Source organism: Scyliorhinus canicula, chromosome 16 (genome assembly GCF_902713615.1).
Source record: "Scyliorhinus canicula chromosome 16, sScyCan1.1, whole genome shotgun sequence".
Lineage (NCBI taxonomy): Eukaryota > Metazoa > Chordata > Chondrichthyes > Carcharhiniformes > Scyliorhinidae > Scyliorhinus > Scyliorhinus canicula.
In genome coordinates, this window is record NC_052161.1 from 55,768,691 (window position 1) to 55,794,246 (window position 25,556).

The window sequence follows — 25,556 nt, forward strand, 5'->3', positions numbered from 1 at the left end:
GCAGATTATCTGCAAATGGCACTTCCAGCTCAGATACTAAGTTCCAACCATTCTGTGCTTTCGTACAGGATTACCTTCAATTAAAATTGTTGACAAAAAATAATTTTCTCGTCACCTACCCTTGCTTTCACAAATGTGCTTCTCTGCGCTCTTGGCTTGCTTTTCTGCTGGGGCATCATGGTGATGTTCCTCTCGGTGTTTCCTTTTTACAGCCTTCACTTCTTTCCTCCTTCAAGTTTAAGAAATAATATACCAAGTAAGAATATGGATTTCTGCATCCATGGCACGGTTTATATTTCACACATATAAAAGGAACCCATCAGAGATCAGAATGCTACCACTGAGCGATGGTGGTTCCCCTCATCTGAGTCAAAAGGTCACGGGTTCAAGTCCAACTCTAGAGCTACAAGTGCATAATCGAGACTGCGTCTTCAGTTCAGCACAGAGGGAGTGCTGCACTGTCACAGTTATTATCTTTTGGATGAGGCGATAAACCCCAGTCCCTTCTCTCAGGTGGGCAGCAATGACCCCATGACGCTATTCAAAAAAGAACAGGGAGTTGAATGTCCTGGCCAATATTTAACCTCAAGAAAAATTTTCTAAAAGATTTCTGATCGCTTATCGAACGTTGGTGGGTCCCTTGCTGTTCACAAATTGGTCAACATGTTTCCCTGACATTTCAAAAAATAATTACTTGACAGTAAAGTGTTTGAGACAATAGCAGTGACTTTGCAGCACTAAAGACGGTGGCCTTGAAGTTTGCCAGTAGATTTATGGGGTTTTAATGATTTTGGTAGCATTATAAAGATGCTGTGATTTAGTAAACACAGGGGGTGGTTATGCTTTGGCAGTATTGAAATACACCTCCTGTGTGGTCTGGAAGCATTGGAGAGAGTCTTATTATCTGTAAGTACTCACTGGGGATCAGGTTTTTTTTTATAAACATGCTTAAGAGATTATCTGAAGTTCAGCAGAATTAGAGTTGGAATGTGGGTGTTGGACAAGTCAAAAAGGTCTCGGAGTTTGGGAATACTGGAGAGTTCAAATGTAGTAGGTTTATGGTGCCATTACAAAGGACGTGACTGAATGGGAAAGTTGAAATTCTCGGAAAAAATTGTCGGAGATGATTGAATTGCTGAAGGCGATCTGAAACCTCAGTGCTGCTCGTAAAGGAACCAAAGATTGGGTGGCATTAGAAAGTTCCTAGTATGTGGCTAGATTGAGGGAAGGGATTCAGAATTCAACAACATATTGAACACTGCTTAGAGGGAGGCCTCAGGAAGAGGACACACCCGAGATCTGTCAGAACCAGGGAGAGGGGCCTTAGGATCAGAAACCTCTTGAGTGGACATGCCTGAAGTTTGCCAACGATTCTTACACTTGTAATCAATTCTGTGCAGCGATTGTGAAAATAAATGAGTTGAGCTTGTTTATTCTGGACCACATTTTGCTTAATTCTTTCCAAAATTTATGAATTATTTAGTTCCAAGTATGGATTAGAACAAGTCAGCAAAATACTGATGCTTTATAATTTGTCAGCGCTTAATATACAAGTACTGGGGGAATAGTGTGTGCGGTTATATGGGGGTGGGGGGTTGCTATTTTCCTTGCCTGTCCATCAGTAACTTCATTTCTTAAGACTTCAGTTTCTCAATATGGCTTTTACAAATTTGTTTATGGGATGTGGGTGTCGCTGGTTAGATCAGCATTAATTGCCCATCCCTAGTTGCCCTTCAGAATGTGGTGGCGAGTTGCCTTCTTGAACAGCTGCAGCCCCTGAGGTGTAAGTACACCCACTGTGCTATTAGAGAGGGAGTTCCAGGATGTTGCCCCAGTGACAGTGAAGGACAGGCGATATATCTGCAAGTTGGGGTGGTGAGTGACTTAGAGGGGAAGCTCTCGGTGGTGGGGTTCTCAGGTACTTGCTGCTCTTGTCCTTCTATGTGGTAGTGGTCGTGGGCTTGGAAGGTGCTGTCGAAGGAACCTTGGTGAGTTATTGCAGTGCACCTTGTAGATGGTACACACAGCTGCCAATGTTCGTCGGTGGTGGAGGGTTTGAATCTTGGTGGAAGGGGGAGCAATCAATCAGGCTGCTTTGTTCTGGATGGGGTTGAGCATCTTTGTTGGAGCTGCACTTATCCAGGCAAGTGGGGAATTCCACTACACTTCTGAATTGTGCCTTTGTAGATGGTGGACAGGGTTTTTTTTGGGGGGGGCCAGTGGTGAGTTATTCGCAGTAGGATACCTAGCCTTTGACTTTCCCTGGTAGCAACAGTATTGATATGGTAGTCCAGTTCAGTTTCTGATCAATAGTAATCCTAGGATGCGAGGGATTCAGCGATGATAATGCCATTAAATGTCAAGAGACGATGATTAGATTAGCTCTTGTAGGAGATGGTCATTGCCTGGCACGAATGTAACTTGCCACTTGTCAGTCCAAGCCTGAATATTGTCCAGGTCTTGCTGCATTTGGACATGGACGGCTTCAGTATCCGAGGAGTCATGAATGATGCTGAACATTGTGCAGTTACCCGCAAACATCCCCACGTCTGATCTTATGATGGAAGGAAGGTCATTGATGAAGCAGCTGAAGATGGTTGGGCCTAGGACACTACCTTGAGGAACTCCTGCAGTGATGTCCTGGAGCTGCAATGATTGACCTCCAACCAGCACAACCATCTTCCTTTATGCCAGGTCAAGAGGCAGTTGGATATAGCACTTGGGGAGAATGGGATCAAAGGCTATGGGGAGAAAGCAAGATTAGACTATTGAGTTGAATGATCAGCCATGATCGTGATGAATGGCGGAGCAGGCTCCAAGGGCCAAAAAGCCATGATCATGATGAATGGCGGAGCAGGCTCCAAGGGCCAAAAAGCCATGATCGTGATGAATGGCGGAGCAGGCTCCAAGGGCCAAAAGGCCTCCTCCTGCTCCTATCTTCTATGTATCTATGGTTGACTCCAACCAGCGGAGGGTTTTCCTGGATTCCCATTGACTCCAGTTTACCTAGGGATCCTTGATGCCATACTCAGTTAAATGCTGCGTTGATGTCATGGACAGTCACTCTCACCTCACCTCTGGCATTCAGTGCTTTGGTCCATGTTTAAACCAAGGCTGTAATGAAGTCAGGAGCTGAGTGACATTGGCAGAACAAAAACTGAGCGGCCGTGATCATGTTAATGCTGAGTGTCACTTGGTAGCACTGTTGATGACTCTTTCCATCACTTTGCTGATGGTGGAAAGCAGAAAGGAACAGAGGTCCTGTGATTTGGTGGGCCATGAGTGTTTTGAACTGGATCATCATTTATTGCAAGGCAGGAGGTGGAAGCTTTAGGTTGCAGACTCACATGCTAGACTTAGATTTATCATTGCAATTTAGTAGATTGATGGCCATATTTGTCTTTAGTCTTTCGATTAGATTTGTTTCCCTTTGCAATTTACCTCAAAATTACAATAATCCTCTGGAGATGTGGGTAGATGTCTGGGTTGGAGTCAGGATCTAGGTTCGTTGGTGAGGGGGAAAAATAAGAGCATTTTCCATCCTCACTGACAACGCAGAATGGCAGCTGGGAGTACGGTATGGGTGTGGGCTGAACAAAGAGGTAGAGATCTGGTGTTAGCTGGGGACAGTGATGTGGATTGGCATCTGGTTTGAAATTGAGTCTAACATTGAAACTTCAAGAGGACATTTTTCACTTCAGTGGGTGGCAACATATCAACTAGAAATCCAAGAGAATGTGTCCATCCTCAATAGGAAGAATGCACAGCCAGAGGTAATGAGTGGCAGGATAAAGGGTGCAAGAAAAGAGACCTTACAGCCAACCTTTCTTTAGATCACTTTAAAATAAATTGAGGGGAAGCTGCTAGCAGCTAAGGAAATCTATTTCAGCAGCTTAACTGACAAAAATATATTTATGGAAATTTAGATAGGTTGTGCCTATTCAAAGTTCATAAACTGTTTTCAGTGAATTGTCACACGTTTTGACACAAATATCAGCTCCAGGTTCAGGATTTAAGGAGAGATTTAAACCTCAAGTAAAAATTTTAATTAAGATATCAAAAGGTATTTGATAGGAAAACATTATTACATTGTGAAATATGCAATGGTTTAGAAATAACATTTTGTTACATTAGAAATTTTAGTTACTAAAAGAAAAAAACTCGGGTAAGCACTTTTCCAGAAAAGATTGAGTCATTTGTGGTGAAAAATATATAACAGCAATTATTGGTGGGACAGTTAATTGTTACAGGTAATTGCTGTCATTTTTCAAATTCATTTACGAGATGTGGGCTTTCTTAGCTAGGTCAGCAATTATTCTCCATCCCTAATTGCCCTCGAGATGGTGAGTTGCCTTCTTGAACCGCTGTGTCCCAGCTATGTAGGTACACCCACACTGCTATTAGGGAGGGAGTTCCAGGATTTTGACCCAGTGACAGTGAAGGAACGTCGATATGTGTCCAAGTCAGAGTGGTGAGTGACTTAGAGGGGAACTTCCAGGTATATGCTGTCCTTATGTCCTGGAAGGTAGCAGTTGTGAGTTTGGAAGGTGCTGCCTAAGGAGCTTTGTTGAGTTCCTGCAGTGCATCTTGCAGATGGTACACAAGGCTACCACTGTGCATCGGGGTTGGAGGGAGTGAATATTTATGGAAGGGGTGCCAATCAAGCAGATTTCTTTGTCCTGGATGCTGTCATGTTTCTTCAGTATTGTTGGAGCTGCACTCATTCAGGCAAGTGGAGATTATTCCATTACACTCCTGACTTGTGCCTTGTGGATGGTGGAAGGCTTTGGAGAGTCAGCAGGTGAGTTACTTGACACAGGATTCTTAGCCTCTGACCTGCTCTTGTAGCCACAGTATTTAAAAGACTAGTCCAGTTCAGTTCCTGGTCAATAACCCCAAGATGTCGATAGTGGGGATTCAGCAATGGTATGTCATTGAATATCAAGGGACGATGGTTAGATTGTCTCTTGTTAGGAGATGGTTATTGCCTGGCACTTGTGTGGTGTGAATGTAACTTGCCACTTGTCGGCCCAAACCTGGATATTGTCCAGGTCTTGCTGCATTTGAACATTGACTGCTTCAGTATCTGTGGAGTTGTTAATGATACTGAACATTGTGTCGTCTTCAGTGAATATCCCCTCTTTTGACCTTTTGATGGAAGGAAGGTCATTGATGAAGTAGCTGAAGATGGCTGGGCCTAGGAATTCCCATTCAAACCCCAGCCAGTAACGTTTCAATAATAGTTTCAGGTAAGTGTTACAGATAAATGGGTTTCTATTTTCAAACTGAAATTTCCACAGGAAATATAAACAGGTTTCAATTAATCACTTGGCCCATGTAACAGCTTTAATTTACTCAGAGATGGTATTTCAATATTTTTGTTTACAAAAATGCTGATTCTTGAAAAGATGTGCAAATAACTCATTTCAATTGAAGTTTAATCATGTAACCAAATTGTACTTGGTTAAAAGTTATTAATTTTGGTAATTTGTAAACAGCAGGTACAGTATGGCAATTAATACATATCTTCCTTTTGAGCAATACTTTAAAATAAGTTTTTTTACCTGTGGTGATAGTTTAGTTTAAGAGAGCATTCTGGGCACAGTCCTATGAAGGAAATACAAACTTCAGTTAAAATATGATTTCAAGCGCAGCGCGAAGAGCTCCCGCCGGTGGCCACGATTCGTGGCGATTTCGGGGAAATCCCCGAGACGTCACGCACCCCCGACTATCGTCGGCCTTTGGGGGCGTCACGAGCAGCCAGCAGGGCCGGTTTAAAAACCGGCGAAGGACCCCACGCGGGTGTTGGGCGGCTGGGGCTGAGGCACTGGGCCCAGCACGGCGTCGAGGTCAGAGCAGCGGGGGCGGAGCTACGAGGAGGCCGAGGCGGCAGGCCCGAGACCAGTGCACGATGTAGGTGGTGTCCCACATTGGATGGCTCCCACCTAGGAGGAAGAAAGAACGCTGAAGCCTGGTCTCAGGGGAGCTCTGGGTGAATGCAGATGAGAAAGAAAGAAGGTTTAAGGAAGTTTGATGAAAGTTTTTTTTCTCTCCCCTTTTTTTCCAAAAAAAAAAATTCAGATTGATGAAGGACAGGAGGGTGGAGGGGGAGAGAGGAGAAAAGAAAGAAAATAAAAAACAATAAGCCGCTAAAGGATGCGAAAAGCAGTGTCGAAGAAAGGAGGGAACTCGGGTTCGCCACTGAAGGAGAAGACGCGCAAAAGTGTTGACAGGATGGCGGAAGCCGAACTGCAAAGTGGGGCCGCACTACTTACGGTGGAGAAGATGACCGAGGTGATGACAGTGGACCTGGAAAAACAGTTTGCGAGGCACATGGAGGCCTTGAGGAAGGAGACAGGGGTGGCATTGAAGTCATTGGTGGAGGAGGCAATCGCCCCGGTGAAGGTGGCAGTGGCAAAGGCATCGGCTGAGGTGAGAGAGCAGGGCGAGAAGATGAAGGAAGTGGAGGAGGCCGTGTCACGACACAGCGACCAGGTCACCTCGATGGGGGTCAAGCTGCAGAGGGTGGTGGAGGTTAACAGAGGACTTCGAGCAAAGCTTGAAGACTTGGAAAACCCCTCAAGGCTGCACAATTTGAGAATTGTGGGCTTGCCCGAAGGACAGAGGGCCCCAAGGCAAAACACAATACTTTGCTAAGAAGTTAGTGGAATTGATGGGGGAGGTTGAGAACCCCTCCCGGTACGAGCTAGACCGAGCTCATCGGTCATTAAAGCCGAAGCCCAAAGTGAACGAGCTGCCAAGGGCAGTAATTATCTGCTTCCATAAGTTTTGCATGAAGGAGAAGGTATTAAACTGGGCGAAGCAGAAGCGGGAGGTGCTATGGGATGGTACTGCGGTTCGGATCTACCAGGTCTTGACAATGGAGATGGCAAAAAGACGAGCGGCGTTTGGGCGAGTGAAGGCGGCGTTGTACAAGAAGGGGGTGCGATTTGGTATGGTGTACCCAGCGAAGTTGAGGGTAACATATAACACCAAAGACTTTAATTTTGAGACAGCGGATGCGGCTGAGGCGTTCTTGAGGGCAGAAGGCTTGGGACAGACGTGAAGAGCGGAACTGGAAGAGAGACTGTGGACTGTGTTTGAACAGTTGGAAAATGTTACAATGTTACAACTTTGTTTTTACGGATTTGTATTGCAATTCACTTCTCTTAGCATTGTTACAGAGTAATGGTGGGTTGATTGACGTTCTGTGTTGCGACGGTTAAATGTTATGTTGGTGAATTGCAGGGGTTGGATTGTTGGGTTTGTTTTGTTGTTTCTTTCTCTGGGAAGGGGACGATATGTCTTTGCGGGTGGAGCCACCCGCGCTAGCTAACTAAAGTCAGCTAGTGAACGGAGGTGAGGTGAGAGGAGGGCTGCGGACGTTGGAGCCTGGATAGCAGGCTTCAAAGGGCCTACGAGGTGAGCGAGAGGGGGGGGGGGGAAGGGATGGATGATGGGGGATGTTGTTTCAGGGGGAAATGTAGAGGGGGGGGTTCTCGGGAGGGGGGGAGAGAAGGGGTTCGATGTTAACAATGGACAGGGGCAGGTCAGGCTTATGGGGCAGGGCCCGGTGGTACGATGATCATGGATAAGAAAGGTGGGGGAGGGTGAGAGACCCCCAGTAAGGATAGTCAAGTGGAACGTGAGAGGGCTAGGAGGTCCGGTCAAGAGGTCAAGGGTGCTTGCGCATCTTAAAAGTTTGAAAGCCGATGCGGTAATGCTGCAGGAGACTCACTTGAGGGTGAAGGACCAGGTGAGACTTAAAAAGGGCTGGGTTAGCCAAGTGTTTCACTCTGGATTTGATGGAAGGGCTCGAGGGGTAGCGGTGTTGGTCTGCAAAAGGGTTCGCTTCAGATGGAGAAGGTGGTGGCAGATCAGAGGGGTAGATATGTGATTGTGGCAGGGGCGCTGGAGGGGAGATTAGTGGCGCTGTTAAGTGTATACGGTCCTAATTGGGACGATGTGGGATTCGCGAGGAAGGTGTTTGGGGCCATTCCCGACTTGGACACACATGAGCTGATTGTGTGTGGGGGGGGGGGGGGGGGGGGGGGGGGGGGGGGAGAGACTGGAACTTGGTGCAGGAGCCAAGGTTGGACAGATCACTGCCGCGCTCGCTGGTCCCATCAGGGGGGGGGCGAAGGCGCTGGCTGGGCTAATGGTGGAAATGGGAGGTTCCTGCACCCAAGGGAACGGGAGTACTCGTTTTTCTCAGCAGTCCATAAGGTATACTCGCGGATCGACTTTTTTGTGGTGGGAAAGGTTTGCTGGCTGGAGTTAAGGGGTCGGAATATGCAATTGCAGTGTCAGATTACGCTCCACATTGGGTGGATATGGTGCTGGAGAAGGGGGTGGTGCAGAGACCGGGGTGGAAACTGGATGTGGGGCTTTTGGGGAACCAAGTGTTCTGTGAGAAAATTGAAAAGGTAATTAAGGAATATGTAGGTTTCAACTGTACGGGTGAGGTGTCGAAGGCAGTCGTCTGGGAGGCTCTAAAGGAGGTGGTGAGGGGTGAAGTAATTTTGTTTAAGGCCAGGGTGGACAAAGAGGCGAGGTTGGAGCGGCAGAGGGTAATTAGATGAGATGTTGGAGGTAGATAGGAGTTATGCAGAAGATGGGGACCCAGCGAAGCTGGAAAAGAGGAAGGAACTACAGGCGAGCTTCAACCGACTGTCCACCAGGAAGGCGATGCGCCAGCTGAGGCGAGCAAGAGGTGCAGTTTATGAACATGGAGATAAGGCTGTTAGCAGGTCAGCTCCGGAGGGAGGCAACGGCAAGGGAAATTCTTCAGGTAAGGGAAGTTGGTGGTGGCTCCGGAGCTGATTAACAAGGTTTTTGAGGAGTTTCACGAGAGGTTGTACAGGTCAGAGCCACCCGGGGAGAGACCGTGAGATGCAGGAATTTCTAGATGGGTTGGAGTACCCGAGGCTGGGGGAGGGGGACAGGGCTACATTAGAAGGAGCAATACTGGAGCAGGAGATAAAGGATGCGATTGGGAGGATGCAGTTGGGGAAGGTGGCAGGGCCAAATGGGTTTCCGGTGGAATATTATAAAAAATTTAAGGATACGTTGGCACCCCTGATGGTGGGGATGTTTGAAGAGGCGATAGGGAAGGGAGTGCTGCCACAAACCTTGGGGCAGGCATCGATTTCACTGTTGCTTAAAAAGGATAAGGATCCGACGGAGTGTGGGTCGTATAGGCCCATATCACTTCTGAATGTGGACGCAAAAGTATTGGCGAAGGTACTGACGGGTAGGCTGGAGGAGTGCCTCCTGAAGGTGATAGGTGAGGATCAGAGGGGGTTCGAGAAAGGGAGGCAGCTGTTTTCGAACATTAGGAGGGTTTTGAACATCGTTATGGCACCGGCGGAAGGGAAGGAAACAGAGGTGGTTGTGGCATTGGATGCCGAGAAGGCGTTTGATCGGGTAGAATGGGGGTACCTGATAGCAGTGCTGGAGTGGTTTGGGATTGGACCAAGATTTGTGAACTGGGTAAAGCTATCATATAAAGAGCCGAAGGCGAATGTCCGCACGAACATCATCAGTTCGAGATACTTTTCTCTCCACCGTGGGACGAGACAGGGATATCCTATGTCCCCCCTGCTGTTTGCACTTGCGATTGAGCCGTTGGCCATCGCATTAAGTAGTTCGGGAGCATGGAAAGGAATAGTGCCGGGGGGGAGACAGAGCATAGGGTGTCCTTATATGTCGATGACTTGCTGCTGTATGTGTCGGAACCGAGTGCGTCGATAGGAAGAATATTGGAGCTACTGCGAGTATTTGGGTCTTTCTCAGGGTATAAGCTGAGCCTGGACAAGAGTGAGTATTTTGTGGTGTCTCGGCCAGGGGTGGGGGTGCCATTCCTTAGGGCAGGGACTTACTTTAGGTACTTGGGGGTGCAGGTTGTCCAGAAGTGGGGAAGGCTTCGCAAGTACAACATCACTAGTTTAGTGGTGAGAGTGAAAGCCGATCTGGCAAGGTGGGATGGTCTCCCTCTGTCACTGGCGTGTCAGGTACAGGCGGCTAAAATGAACGTGTTGCCGCAATTTCTGTTTATTTTTCAATGCCTACCGATTTTCCTGCCAAAGTCTTTTTCAGGGAGATCGAGGGAAGGATTACCTCGTTCATATGGGGAGGGAAGGTGGCCAGAGTGAGGAAGGTGCTGCTACAGAGGAGAAGGCAGGCAGGGGGTTTGGATCTCCCGAACCTGATGTACTACTACTGGGCGGCAAATGTGGAGAAGGTGCGGAGCTGGGTCAGAGGGGCTGATTCCCAGTGGGTCAGAATGGAGGAGAGTTTGTGCAGGGGGTCGGGGCTGAAAGCACGAGCAACAGCGCCGCTCCCGATAGATCCAAGGAAATACTCAGGGAGTCCGGTAATAGTAACTTCCTTGAAAATCTGGAGGCAGTTTCGCCAACACTTCAGGTTGGGGGCAGGGTCAAGGGAAATGCCGATTCGGGGGAACCACAGATTTGAGCCGGGGAGGTGGGATTGAAGTTTTCGGAAATGGGAAGCGAAGGGGATTAAGACGCTAAAAGATTTGTTTCTTCGGGGTCGGTTTGCAGGATTGAGGGAGCTGGAAGCAAAGTATGGGCTGGAGCTGGGAGAAGTGTTTAGATATATGCAGGTTCGGGATTTTGCCAGGAAGGAGATACAGAGCTTCCCGGAGGAACCAGCTTCCACATTGCTGGAGGAGGCGCTGACGACAAGGGGACTGGAGAAAAGGATAGTGTCAGCGGTGTACGGAGCTATTTTGGAAGAGGATAAGGCACCACTGGAAGGGATCAAAGCAAAGTGGGAGGAAGAGCTGGGAGAGGTTATAGAGGAGGGGGTCTGGTGTTAGGTGCTCCGGAGAGTGAATGCCCCCACCTCAGGTTGGGGCTGATACAGCTGAAGGTGGTGTACAGGGCGCACCTCACGAGGGCGAGGATGAGCCGATTTTTTGAAGGAGTAGAAGGTGTGTGTGAGCGTTGCGGGGGGGGGGGGGGGGGGTTCATATGTTTTGGTCCTGTCCAAAGCTAGGGGATTACTGGAAGGAGGTTTTTAGGGTAATTTCCAAGGTGGCGCGCGTGAAACTGGACCCGGGACCCCGGGAGGCCATATTCGGGGTGTCGGACCAGCCAGGGTTGGAAACGGGTGCGGAGGCAGATATTATAGCCTTCGCCTTGTTGATCGCCTGAAGGCAGATCCTGATGGGATCGAGAGCAGCCTCTCCACCTTGTGCCCTGGCGTGGCGAGGGGACCTGTTGGAATACTTGACCCTTGAGAAGGTTAAGTTCGAACTGAGGGGAAGCTCGGAGGAGTTCTACAAGTCGTGGGCACTATTTATTATGCACTTTCAAGAACTGGATAACATCGAACATTAGTTGGGAGGGGATGGGTGGGAGGGTTGGGGGAGGGGGGCTGTGTATATTAAGGATGACTATGAGTAATCCCTGATTCCTTTTTGTCAGTTGTTTATGTAAACATGCGGGCTGATGTTTGGGGGTTGGTGGGAGGATGGGATCGTTGTTATTGTTATGGGGTTTGACATATTTGTTGTTGATTATTGTTTGTTGTTGGTGGGTGTAAATTCAGGAGAAAATGTGAAAAAGGAGAATAAAAATATTTTTAAAAAAAATATGATTTCAAAAGGTTCGACATAACTGATTATCAAATAAAAAAATGAACAACTGCCAAAATTTAGTCTACATGGCTCTACTAGATTATCTTCATGAGTTTAAGACATAACATTACACATCGTCTTTTGACCCAGATGAACTTAGGAAGGCCATGTTGTTACCTTGTCCTGAGGGTACTGAAAGTCAAAGTTTCACAGTTTAAGTATTTTTGCATTTAAGCAAGTAACTAAATTAGCAAGTAATGGTAAATCAGCAAAGTATAACTGCTGATCAGAAAATAATAGAATAAACAAATACAGATTAATTAAGTGGATCTGCAGCAATCAATCTCAAACTAGACGAATAAAATTCTTGCCACATCGAAATGTGGGAAAATAAAAGATAAAGAGATAACTTACTCAGTTTCACAAGGGCATTTCTTTTCTCCCCATGTTCAATGTAACCAAAGTTAACCTCCCAACTTTTCAGCCCTTCTTCCTCATCACAGTGTTTGTTACCACAGCAAAATTGACCTGAAGTAAAAGAAATTATATTAACAAACTTTAGCATGCACAGAAACATTGTTACTTGGTGGTATTCTCATTTGTCCTTGCAGGCATGAGACGCACAGTACTCCAACAGTGTAGAATGAACGGCGTATTAATACATGACATTACAGTGACAATAAACAAGTCGGAAGAATTGCGTGACATTTCCATAATTGGAAGTTGTCAATTAATTTTAGGTGTAGTATCTAAAATAGGTGCTAATAAATCAACTTATATGGTCTTTTTATAAAATGCATCGAGCATTAATTTGTTTCCAATGTAAATCATCAAATAAAATATTTTTAAAAATTGCTAATCATGATTGTTTGCTCATAACCTACATGTTACTTTATGCACAGACCACCTATCGCAACCTAACATTGAATTTTCCTATAGAAATTATGAGAGATTATGGTCGTTCAGATTTTTGAGTAAATTTCTACAAGTGCATTATTTCTAAAGCATTCACAATTTTTATGTCCCAGAGCTAAATTTACACTGATTAAATAAATATTTCAAATGACTAGTTGGAGTATAAATGTCCATTTCACAGTATTTAGCAGATTGTACATCATCGTGTTTCTGCAAACCTTGTGAACAGTACAAACTGAATTTGTCCCAGATTGATATAAGCTGCAAGCTGCTAATTAGTAGCTTGTACTTGTCCTTGGATTGCTCAGGCCTCTGCTATAAATCTTCCTTTAATTCTAGTATTAGCCGTAGTGCTAATCTAATTTCAATTAACTCTTGGGTTAATCACTGGCTTTAACATCACACTCTTGTCCCCAAATTACCACATAAATAAGGTCAGCATTCAATCCATCAATTTTATTGAAATACTGGGCGGGATTTACCGGTTGTTCACACCGGCAGGAAGTTCCGGTGCCACGCCGGTGCAAGTTTCCCGGTGGTGATGGTTGCAGTCCACGGGAAATCCCGCTGGCGGGCTGCCTCAGCTGCCAAAACCCCGCCCATTATGGTCAAATTTTGAAGCCACTTCAAGAAAATGAAAATACTTGGACTACATGATATTACGCTGGAGTAATGTCTTACTTTAAACAATGCAAATTTATGAATTCCGAGCTTGCAGAACATATAACACAAAATAAACACAGCGATATAAACTCACATTTCATTTAATTCGGCTCTTATACTTATAAATAGCTTATCATTAACACAAATGTAAACAAGAACATTTCTGTGAACCTAAAACTAAGCAGCACATGTAAAAGCAACACTGGTTATAATAGGAAGTAGAAATAGGGTGGTGGGATGAAGTGCTTGCGCATTGCGCCCACTGTCTGATAGATCAGAAATACTCGTCTATACTTCCATAGAAATATATCAGAACTTCTACACTGGGGGGGGGGGGGGGGGTTTCTGGCTATGCCAATGTTGGGGCCTCCTCTTTATATTATTTACTTTATGCTGCCAGAGATCTTTTCTTGCTTCTGTTTCTAATCAGAAAAGATGCAAATGTATATAAAGATTGCAGGAGAATATAAAAGCAAAATACACCAGATGCTGAAAATCTAAAATAAAAACAAAACTGCTGGAAATACTCAGTAGGACAGACAACATCTCTGGAGAGAAACCGAGTTAACACTTCAGGCCAATGAACTTTCATCAGAACAGATGAGTTTTTCAACCAATGGGAGGGAGGGATGGGGCATGAAAGGCTTGTGATAGAATGGAGTGCAGGAGAGATTAACTAGCAAAAGGTTATCTGATGTTAAAGTCAAAGAGAGTGGGAACGGTTATCGAAAATAACAACTGTTATTTAACAATGAGGTGTGAAGGCAACATGAAGCAATTATGAAACAATCTTTTGTTTCTTAACAAAACTAAGAAAAAACACAGAACAAGATGGAGGCAGAGGCTACATAGGAATTAGGAGCAGTAGACAATTCAGCTCCTCCTCCATTCAATCAGATCATGGCTGGTCTCTTCCTGGTCTCAAATCCACCTCCCCACCTGTTCCTAATACCCCTTTAACCCATTTTTAAAATAAAAAATATATCTATCTCTTTCTTGAAACCATTTAACAACTCAGATTCCACCGCACTAAGGGGCAGCAAGTTCCACAAATTCACCATACTCTGCGAGAAATAGTTCCGCCTCATCTCAGTTCTAAATCTACCACCTCTCAACCTATATCTGTGACCCCTCGTTCTAGATTGCCGCACAAGGGGGACATTTGGTCTACATTTACTTTACCAATCCCTCTTAGCATTTTATACACCTCGATCAGCTCCCCTCTCATCCTTCTAAACTCCAGTGAGTAAAAGCCCAAACTGTTTAGACTCTCCTCATACGTTAACCCTTTCATCTTCGGAATCAATCTGGCGAATCTCCTCTGAACTGCCTCCAAAGCCGCCCATGATTCCTCAATTAAGGAGGCCAAAACTGGACCTAATACTCCAGACATGGTCTCACCAACACCCTGTACAGTAGCAAGAACACTTTTATATTCGTCTTTTTGCAGTAAACGTGAACATTCTATTTGCCTTTTTAATTACATGCTGTACCTGCATACCGACTTTCTACGATGCATGAACAAAGACACCCAGACCTCTGCCCATATGCATCTTGAATCTGCTCTCCATTTAGATAATAATTTGCGTTTCTATTTTTTCGGCCAAAATGAATAACCTCACTTATCTACATTAAACTCCATCTGTCAAATTTTGGCCCAATCCCCTTGACTATCTATATCTGTCTGTAAAATCTTTTTCTCCTCTTAATTGACTGCTTTCCCACCTATTTTAGTATCATCCACAAATTTTGCTACATTACACTCTGTCGCTGCTTGCAGATAATTTATATAATTTATAAACAGTTGAGGTCCGAGGACTGACCCCTGCTGCACCCCGCTGGTTACAGTTCACCAGCCAGGGAAGGACCCATTAATCCTGATCCCCTGCTTTCTGTGAATCAGCCAATCCTCAATCCAATCTAGTATACTATCCCCAATTCCATGTGATCTCTTTGTATCAGTATTTTATGTGGCACCTTATCAAACACATTCTGGAAATCTAGACACACCACATTCACAGTTCCCCATTATTTACCTTGCTGGTTACATCCTCAAAGAACTCAATCATGTTTGTCAAGTATGACTTACCCCTCATAAAACCATGTTGACAATGGAGGACACAGTAAGTAGTCTTACAACACCAGGTTAAAGTCCAACTGGTTTATTTGGAATCACTAGCTTTCAGAGTGTAGCTCCTTCATCACCTGGTGATGGGCGAATGTTGCTGAATATAATGAATTGTTACTGGCCGGCTAACATCGCTATGGCTAGGAAATAGTTAGTGGGGGAGGGGTCGGTATTGGGGCGGATCCTTGCAGGGGAACGGGTTTAGGGGCATTGTTGACAGCGCCTCTGCCGTTCTCGCCAGCCAGATGCTCCATGAGCCCAGTGGTGATGTCAGCCATGAGGGTATGGGGGCAGTGGAGGCAGCATTTGAAATTGGAGGGTGCCTCAGTGTGGGCTAGAATAACCATAGGTGTGCACCGGGGAGGGGGGCTGGATGCGAGGTTTCAGGGATGGAGGCAGGTGGGGATTGAGCGGTTTGGGGATCTGTTCGTAGGGGGCAGTTTTGCACGTTTGGAGGATCTGGAGGAGGAATATGAGCTGCCCAAGGTGAATGGTTTTAGGTACTTACAGGTCCGGGATTTCGTGAGGAGGGAGGTGCCGTCCTTTCCTGGGTTGCTGCCCTTGGGGCTGCAGAATAAGGTGCTGTCGAGACAGGGTGTAGGGGAGGAGAAGGTGTCTGACGTTTACAAGGAGCTAATGGACTGGGAGGGAGCCCCGATAGGAGATGGGAAACGGAAGTGGGAAGGTGGAGACCGGGATGTGGGAGGAGGCCCTGCGGCATCCTCGTCGTGTGCAAGGCTCAGTCTCATTCAATATAAAGTAGTTCACAGAGCGCATATGACGGTGACATGGATGAGTAGGTTATTTGAGGGAGTAGAGAATAGGTGTGGACAGTGCGCAGGGAGGCTGCCAATCATGTCCACATGTTTTGAGCATGTCCAAAACAGAAGGGGTTCTGGCACAGGTTCGCAGACATAATGTCCAAGGTGCTGGGGGTGAAGCTGGCCCCGAGCCCAGAGGTAGTGATATTTGGGGTGTCAGAAGACCCTGGAGTCCAGGGGGGCGACAGAAGCTGATGTTTTGGCCTTTGCATCCCCGATAGTCCAGAGACGGATTTTGCTTGGGTGGAGGGACTCGGAGCCGCCGAAAGTGGAGGTGTGGGAGAGTGACCTGGCGGAATTCCTGAGGTTGGAAAAGATCAAGTTTGTCTTGAGAGTCGGTTGATGGGTGCCCAGAGGTGGAAGCCAGCTTTGACAAAGGGTCACCTGGACTCGAAACATTAGCTCTTTTCTCTCCTTACAGATGCTGCCAGACCTGCTGAGATTTTCCAGCTTTGCTCTGGTTTTAGATTCCAATATCCGTTGTAATTTGCTTTTAAGCCGTTCATTGACTTCTTTATGGTATCGGGAGGGGGGAAGGGAGTGAGGAGGGGAAGGGCGGGGGGGGGGGGGGGGGGGGGGGATGTGGGTGCTGGTTATTTACTGTGTTGTACAATTTTGCTTCTACTCTTATTTGTTTTGTTTGTTGTTATATAAATGCTTTAATAAAATATTTTTCAAAACTATTATACTTCTTGTAGCTTTACCCTTCCCATCCCCCTCCATTTGCTAATTCAAAGTCCTTGTGACCAGCCTATCTATCCTTTCCGCTAGAACACTAGTCCCAGATTGGTTCAGGTGGAGACCGTCCCAATGGTAGATCCCTCCTGTCCCGATATTGATGCTAGTGCCCATGAAATGGAACTGCTCTTTCTTGAACCATTCCTTTAGCTACGAGTTTACTTCCCTAATTTTCTCCTGCCTGTGCCTATTTGCACGTGGCTCGGGTAGTAATCCAGAGATTATAACCCTTGAGAACCTGTTTAATTTTGCTCCAAGTTCCTGATAATCCCCAAACAGGTTTTCTTTCCTAACATTACCTATGTTGTTGTCCCAACATGGACCACAACAAATGGATCCTCTCCCTCCCACGCCAATATCCTTTCACCCTGGCACTGGCAGGCAACATGCCATGCGCGACTCTCGGTCCTGCTTGCAAAGGATGCTATTAGTTCCCCTAATTATAGAATCGCTGACAACTACCACTTGTCTTTTTGCTCTCCTGCTTGAATGGCCTCCTGTACCACGGTGCAGTGGTCAGCTAGCTCATCCTCCACACAGTCCTTTTCCTCAATCACACAGGGAGCAAGTACCTCATACCTGTTGGACAAGGTCAAAGGCTGAGGCTCCTCCATTTCTGAATACAGGATACCTCTACCTGCCTCACTCAGAGCCACACCCTGCTGTTATGATCTAAAGTTGTTGAATTTAACATTGAAGTCGAGAAAGCTGTAGAGTGCCAGGATAAAAGGTGAGGTGCTGTTCCTCGAGCTTGCGATTACTTCACTGGAACACTGCAGCAGACCACGGACAGAGCGATCAGAATGTGAGCAAGGTGGTGAATTTAAGTGACAAGAAGCTTGGGAACTGAATGGAAGTGCTCTATAATTTGGTCACCAAGCCTTCTGGATTCTATACTTGATCAGATTTCAGAAATGAAAGGCCAGTGCCTAAAGCATTGCACCAACCAGTCCTATTGTTTGTTTTAACATTGGAAAAACATTACCTTTCCCTGAAATTACTTCTTTCTCTACTCGCCATCGAAATCCAAACTGTCAGATAAGAAAATTATATTAGTAAAATGGAAGATACTATAGTCTAGATAATTAACGTTCACAAAAAGAGCATACTGGTTAAATTAATTATATGAAAAAGGTTACCTTAGAACTATTTGATGACTGATAAAAAAACATTTAAAAAAGCATTTATCACAATTCTTTTCCGAGTTTCTATATAAATGCTGCTATTTAATTGTAACATTACTGCTCAGTGACACAGTCCTCGGACTACATTTACTGGGATAGATTTCTCATTATAAGGAATAAAGGCTTATATCACTAATAGCATTAGATACCTATTCTATATATTGGTAAAGATCTTGTATCTGGCACACAGTGGGAGGATGAAGAGAAATGCTTGTAGTGTGTGTGTGTGTGATTGTCTGATCTCCCAGAGGCCATTAGCTTTGCTGATAAATATTCAGCATTAGAACATAGAACATAGAACAGTACAGCACAGAACAGGCCCTTCGGCCCTCGATGTTGTGCCGAGCCATGATCACCCTACTTAAACCCACGTAACCCGTATACCCGTAACCCAACAATCCCCCCATTAACCTTACACTACGGGCAATTTAGCATGGCCAATCCACCTAACCCGCACATCTTTGGACTGTGGGAGGAAACCGGAGCACCCGGAGGAAACCCACGCACACACGGAGAGGACGTGCAGACTCCACACAGACAGTGACCCAGCCGGGAATCGAACCTGGGACCCTGGAGCTGTGAAGCATTGATGCTAACCACCATGCTACCGTGAGGCCCCTATTCTTTCCGAGTCATTTTCTGCTCTCAGCTTATCAAAAATTTCCACAATATGAAAATTATGGGGGCTTTAGCCCAAAGTGAGAACAGCGACAAGGGCAGCAAAATTGGTGAGAATCTGAAAACGTGATTCTCTCCGACAAGATTGTAGCTTTTGATTTTCCAGACGCCCTCGCCAGCGACGTGATGAGAAATCTGCCGCACAAGGCCGGGAACCTCATTTTAACAAAATTATAATATCATTAGCGAGCCCTCCCTCCAGGACTTCCCCACACATTGAATATTCATTAGTTGCCAGTCTGATGTCATGTCAGCACGATTTAAAATATCTGTATAACAATGAGAACATGGTGGCCGCACCTCCGAAGGGAATATCGGAGGGTGCACAGTTTGCTACTATCAGAAGGGGCCAGTCGCAGAGGGGGCCGGGAATCTCAAAGGCCGAAGTACTTGATTCAGATGGAGTTGAGAGGGACTGTGGGAAAGTGGCTATTGTGTGACAGGGGAGGGAGCGAGGCTCAGTGGAAAATCACTCAGACAGGGGGAAGCACAAGAGTGGACGTTCCAGATGCTGAGAGAGCTGAAGGTCAGGGTACTGTCAGGAAACCTCATCGCTCACTTCGATGTTCTCTTCCTTTCGGTTTATGATTCTGGAGAATCATGGAGCCAGACGAATTGGCAATTCTATTGATTGCGATCGACCAGCAGCAGCGACATGGAACGTGTCACTGCTACAGCCAGGAGCAGTGCCCTGAAGAGGTATGGGGGGCTGAGCCTATTGTTCTCCGGGGAGCATGGCCACCATGGTGGGGGGATAGTGGACCACCTGTGCTAGGTGATGCAAGAATTGGGACCACACGGACTGTGGCTCCGAAGGTTACTGCCGTTCTGAACTTCTATGCCAGCAGCTCATTTAAGGGCAGCACAGGTGACCTGTCTGGCATATCCCAGTCAGCCGTACACAAGTGCATCAGGGAGGTCACAGATCCGCTATTTATAAGCATGTATATCAACCTGGACTAGGACCAGGCAAGCTAGGCCATCAGAGCCATCGGTTTCGCCCTAATGGCAGGCATGCCCAGGTGCAGGGTTTCATCGACTGAAGCCATGTGGCTCTGCTGTCTCCATGACAGCATGGGGGCTTCATTTAAAAACTGCAGGCGATGCCACTTCCTCAATATCCAGCTCGTCTGTGACCATGCAATGCGCATCATGCAGGTGTGTGCCCATTTCCCGGGGAGTATCCATGCAGCACTCATAGATCCCAGCTGTCTTTGAGAGAGCAGCAGCTGGAGGGATAACTCTTCGGGGCCAAAGCGTACCCACTCAGGAAGTGGCTGATGACACCAGTGCAGAGGCCACAAACACCCCCGAGACTCGCTACGAGGTTCATGCGTCAACTCATGTGCTGCTCGAGCAGGCGATTGGACTGCTCGAGATGCAGTTCTGATCCTGGACTGGTCGGGGAGAGCCCATCAATACAGCCCCCAGAGGGTGTCCCACGTCACAGTGGTCTGCTCCCTTTGCACAACCCGGCACTGCAGCAGGAAAGAGCAGTTGGACCAGGAAGAGATGGAGGAATGCCACATCTCCTCGGTTGATCAACTGGCAGAGGAGGAAAGAACTTGAGCAGTGACCAGGGCCCACATAAGGTGAAGGGCGAAGGACGCCCTCATTGCATTTCAGATGAGCAGGAGCAGGGAGCATACTCCCATCATGGAGTATGACATGAAATCACTAACGTGGTGACTGCAGCAGGTCCTCGTGATGGTTCCTACATACGTATGGAGAGTGTTAAAGACATTAGCCACATTGAGGTTTGTGGTCTGCTGGGTGGAAGACGCAGAGCTGGGCTGTTACTGATGCTCTTCTCTTTGATGCTTCCATGGTCAAAAGGGGTAACTGAAGTAAGATCCAGAAGTCCCGCCTTCCTCTAGCACTGACACTCATGAATTACCACTCGTGCATACACCATGCAGTTGAAGTCCTGCACTGTGGAGCTCATGCCCTCAGCTATGAGCTGAACCATGGAGAGGACATCACCCACCATGAGTGCATGTCTTGTGCCAAGGTCTCCATGCTGGACGCCACATTCACAGTGTTGGATTGAAGATACCATCTTCTTGGACAGAAAGCGATGAATTTCCTCCAGTCGGCCTTGCAGTCAAAGGGAGGATGTTGTCATCGGTCTGGGGCTCAGCAGAGCCCTGGGCTCAGGTATCCGTCCTTCCTCTGCCTGCTGTGGATCTTCAGCTGTGAGGTGCTCGTGAGTGAGTGACTAAGAAGCCTGCCCCACCAAATGTGAGTATTTACGTTGGTGGAGGGTATGAATGACAGCAGTGATGCCTTCTCAGTGATCATCTTCCTCGGCGCTTCTCTGGTCTGTGGTCTCCAGAAGGTGCGAGGATGGCCCGGGTTGGTCGACTGATTGACCTGCAAGGGAAGTGAAATAGCATGAGTGCATCATGGGGGAATAACTGATGGGAGAGTTAACTCACGTGAGGCTTGCACCATGGCCGCATGTATTGATGGTTCTCACTTTCGTCTGCTGCCCCCACTTCACCCTCTGCACAGGCGCAATCCTGCTCATCGCCTGCCAGCTCACTCCTCAGAGGGCGTGAGGGTTCTCAGCTCAGACATTACTCTGGCAGGCTTTGCCTGCTCATGACAGTTGTGCTCGAGTTTGTCCTGCAATGAGACAGATGGGGAGAGTGTCAGTGGGAGCCCTGCCAGGTTGGATGGTGATGAAGTCTGGCATGTGTGGGACGTGAGTGGCAGCAGGAATGTAATGAGCAAATTATCTATTGGGGGATGCACGGGGAGTGGTGGCACCGTGAGAAGCGCTGGGAATCCATGAGGTGGCTGTGTGAAATATCTCTGTGATGGGGTGCAGTGAGAGACGAGGAGGCAGATTTACCCTGGCTGCACGAAGATCATTCATTTTCTTTTGGCGCTGTAGCCCCGTCCTCTTACGGTACTGAGTGAGCTGTCACTCACTATCGCAGCCACAGCCTCCCAGGTAGGATGATGACGTTGCTTGATGGACGCCAACGCAATCACAGGTACAGGACGTCACCTCTCTGCTCCTCACCATCCAGGAGTTTGGTGAGGGCACCCTCCATGAAACATGATGCTGTCTTCCTGCCAGCCACCCCCCTGACTAGACTTGGGGCAAGTGTAGGGGAGTGCTGGGTAAGGGTTTAAAAGCAGCGCCTCACTGATTGCAAAGGTGAAGTTTTCCCAGGGCGAGCGAATCAAAGGGAGTCTCCACGAGCGTGGTGTGAATCATGTAGGAAAATAATGGTTAAATAGGCTGAAACTTCGATGCGTTTTTCCACCATTGGTGGGATTCTGAAGTTTCCTCATCTGAACTGACACTGAAAAAAGATGGTAAGATTCTGCCCATTATTTTTATTTCCGTCTAGAAAATGATGGGCTTGCATTTTGCAGTCAATGGTGCATGAATGGCACCACTCACTGTACTAAAAAATATCTACCAGCTTTTTTGCACGAAAGCCTCTATGGTCAAAATGGTACAATGCCCTCTACTGGGGATTTGGGATGTGTGGACAGGGTGAGCAACTGTCGATTAAAAGGTCACAGACCTGAAACGTTGTACGTGATTTAATGGCCATAAAACAGTTCCGCTATACAGGGCGCGTATAGCGGGGTGTTCCAAGCTGACTGCAGTGCCGTGAACAACCCTGCTATCAAACGGGGTTCTTTTGTTTGGCGTCGGCGAGGAATGCCCCGCCGTGGCCACACTAACCTCACTTCCTGAAGGAAGTTATCGGGCCGCCATTTTTAAACATCTCCCGATTTCATGGTCCCCTCGGACCACCACCATGGCCTCCGATAACCCCCTCCATCTTAACGGTTAGGGGTGCGCGAGCCACTACCCGCCGCGCCCCCCCCCCTCAAAGGATAGGGCACCCCCGGGCCCGAACCCAGGCACCCAGTGCCCTGCCAAGGTATCAGGCTGGCACTGCCAATGTGCCCAGGTGGCAGCAGGGGTGCCAGGGTATCACCCTGACCAGAGCCTGACCACCCATGGGCCTCAGATGGCCAGGAAGGCCCCTCCAGGTGTGGTTATGGATAGTCCACGTTTGTTTGTACCAGTTTTAAATGTTGCTGTGGTGATGTCTCCCAGGCGTGGGATTTTGTTCCCGAGCCTTGGGAGCTTTGGGCGCAGACATATTTAAGTGAGTCTAACTGCTCACTTAAATATGTAAATCTGGATTTTGGGCAGTAAGGGAGCGATTCAGATCGCAATGTCTCTTGGGATCTCATTATATCTTGTGAGGCGCTCTGTGCATCGCAAATCTTGCGAGGCTTCTCTCGAGATTTAACGGCCTCATCATGTCACCAAGTCGGACGCGACAAGGCCATTCAGTCACGCCCGTTAACTGTTTCTCATTCCACAAATGCTGCCAGGCTGTTGAGCATTTTCTGTTTTTATTTTAGATTTCCAGCATCCACTGTATTTTGTTTTTGCCCTTTTCCGCAATCAACAAGTGTGAAGAATCCTTCTTGAGCCACTTGACTGCAAAATCCAGCCCATTTTAATCTCTAAATCAACATTTTCAATCTACATATATTTGTAAACAAAATTGTCAGTTTTCAAATCCATACCTTATTGTATTTGTATCGACTCAAATCAGCAATACAATATTCTTTGAATAATTTGTCGTAGTATTTCTTTGCCAGTGTTTTCTCCCTAAAAGATAGAGAAATCTAGTTTTGATCATTAAAGTGAAATGAAACCATTTAAATTTATATATGCCTCAGTATAAAATTAAAATTTCCATCAAATCAACATGCTTTCCCTCAGCTCTCTGGTCTAAAGCAGACATCCAGCTAAGTGCTGGACTTATCCTCCAAATGTCACATCTCAATTTACGACAAACCAACACCTGGTCCCAGGCCTTCTCTAGCTGACAGCTCGACTGGTAAACACAGGGTCCCACTGGCTACATCTACAGTTAATTCAGGTCTACCATATTTCCATGTCATTGTGGTGAGGCACTGCCAGGGCATACATTTACATAAAATCTAATTTAAGAACTCATTTTAAAGATCAAGAATCTTGAAATAATTTATGTTAGATGCAAAATAGTTTGAAGTACCAATATATGGTAGCTAAGTATATTGCCTATCCTAATTTCTGATTAATAAACTATTCATAGTTTAGCATGGAATGAAGCCAGTGTGATTTCACCTGTAAAGTTTGCAATGTGTGCTAGGAGCCTCTTGAAGACATCAGTAGACTACAATTCCAGTTACAAACAGAACTTTCCAGCCGCTTCAGTAATAGAACTGATATAACAGAGTTATATAATGGAGTTTAATGCGGAAAAGTGTGAGGTGGTTCACTTTGGAAGGAGTAACAGGAATGCAGAGTACTGGGCTAATGGCAAGATTCTTGGTAGTGTAGATGAACAGAGAGATCTCGGCATCCAGGTACATAAATCCCTGAAAGTTGCCACCCAGGTTAATAGGGCTGTTAAGAAGGCATATGGTGTGCTAGCCTTTATAAGCAGGGGGATTGAGTTTCGGAACCACAAGGTCATGCTGCAGCTGTACATAACTCTGGTGCGGCCGCACCTGGAGTACTGCGTGCAGTTCTGGTCACCACATTATAGGAAGGATGTGGAAGCTTTGGAAAGGGTTCAGAGGAGATTTACTAGGATGTTGCCTGGTATGGAGGGAAGGTCTTACGAGGAAAGGCTCAGGGAATTGAGGTTGTTTTCGTTAGAGAGGAGAAGGCTGAGAGGTGACTTAATAGATAAGATAGTCAGAGGGTTAGATAGGGTGGACAGTGAGAGTCTTTTTCCTCGGATGGTGATGACCAACACGAGGGGACATAGCTTTAAATTGAGGGGTGATAGATATAGGACAGATGTCAGAGGCAGTTTCTTTACTCAGAGAGTAGTAGGGGTATGGAACACCCTGCCTGCAACAGTAGTAGACTCGCCAACTTTAAGGGCATTTAAGTGGTCACTGGATAGACATAGGGATGAAAATGGAATAGTGTAGGTCAGATAGGCTTCAGATGGTTTCACAGGTCGGCGCAACATCGAGGGCCGAAGGGTCCGTACTGCGCTGTAGTGTTCTATGTTCTGTAACAGTACATCAAGTTTTGTTAAATCATTAAAAATTCCATTATATAATTCTCGCAGAATTTGTACAAAATACCCCCAAAGGGGGTCAGTTAGCTCATTTGGCTGGACAGCCGGTTCGTGATGCGGAATGACGCCAACAGCGTGGATTCAATCCCCATACCAGCTGAGGTTACTCATGAAGGCCCCGCCTTCTCAACCTTGCCCCTCGCCTGGGATGTGGTGACCCTTAGGTTAAATCACCACCAGTCTGCTCTCAAAGGGGAGAGCAGCCTATGATCATCTGGGGCTGTGGAGGCATTATTTTTCCCCGATACCGTTTGTTATCCTAAGCATATGTTTTCTCCAGCAGGTTGCAGAGTATAAACAGTAACTAACGTAACTATAAAGGATTAAAAGACAAAAGCTCTGATTACCAAGTCATACCGTCTTCATCATCCTCTGTCCATAAAAACCTATGGTTTTCTTTTATCATGTCCAGGTCTGTTTTATCATTCACTCTGTTAACAAAAATGCACAATCGTCTCGTCTCAGCAATCATGGAGGCTTAAAATGCAAAACTAAAATAAAGCACATTGAAGGGTCCAAAAACAGGATTGGTACATTACATCAAGGCCACAGGTATTTAATTTGGACCAGCAATGTAGTAATGAGAAACAGATATATTTATCAAGCAACACAAGCCATACAGAGCCCTGCAGGATTTCTGGTGTATATATATGTCTTTACAACGCATTGCATCTACAGTTTTGCTCACTTTACCTC

The 25,556-nt window shown here is 46.5% G+C and overlaps 1 protein-coding gene across 1 annotated transcript in view; it reads right to left on the bottom strand.

Moving 5' to 3' along the window:
- Positions 1 to 25,556, bottom strand: part of fra10ac1 (FRA10A associated CGG repeat 1) — a 64,970-nt gene that overhangs the window by 14,943 nt on the left and 24,471 nt on the right. The window contains exons 6-11 of the mRNA XM_038822046.1: positions 25,208 to 25,291; positions 23,305 to 23,389; positions 17,856 to 17,901; positions 12,020 to 12,133; positions 5,565 to 5,607; positions 120 to 229 (exon numbers count right to left, since the gene is read on the bottom strand). Of these exons, the coding sequence (XP_038677974.1) occupies positions 120 to 229; positions 5,565 to 5,607; positions 12,020 to 12,133; positions 17,856 to 17,901; positions 23,305 to 23,389; positions 25,208 to 25,291 (482 nt within the window). The remainder of the gene's footprint in view (positions 1 to 119; positions 230 to 5,564; positions 5,608 to 12,019; positions 12,134 to 17,855; positions 17,902 to 23,304; positions 23,390 to 25,207; positions 25,292 to 25,556) is intronic.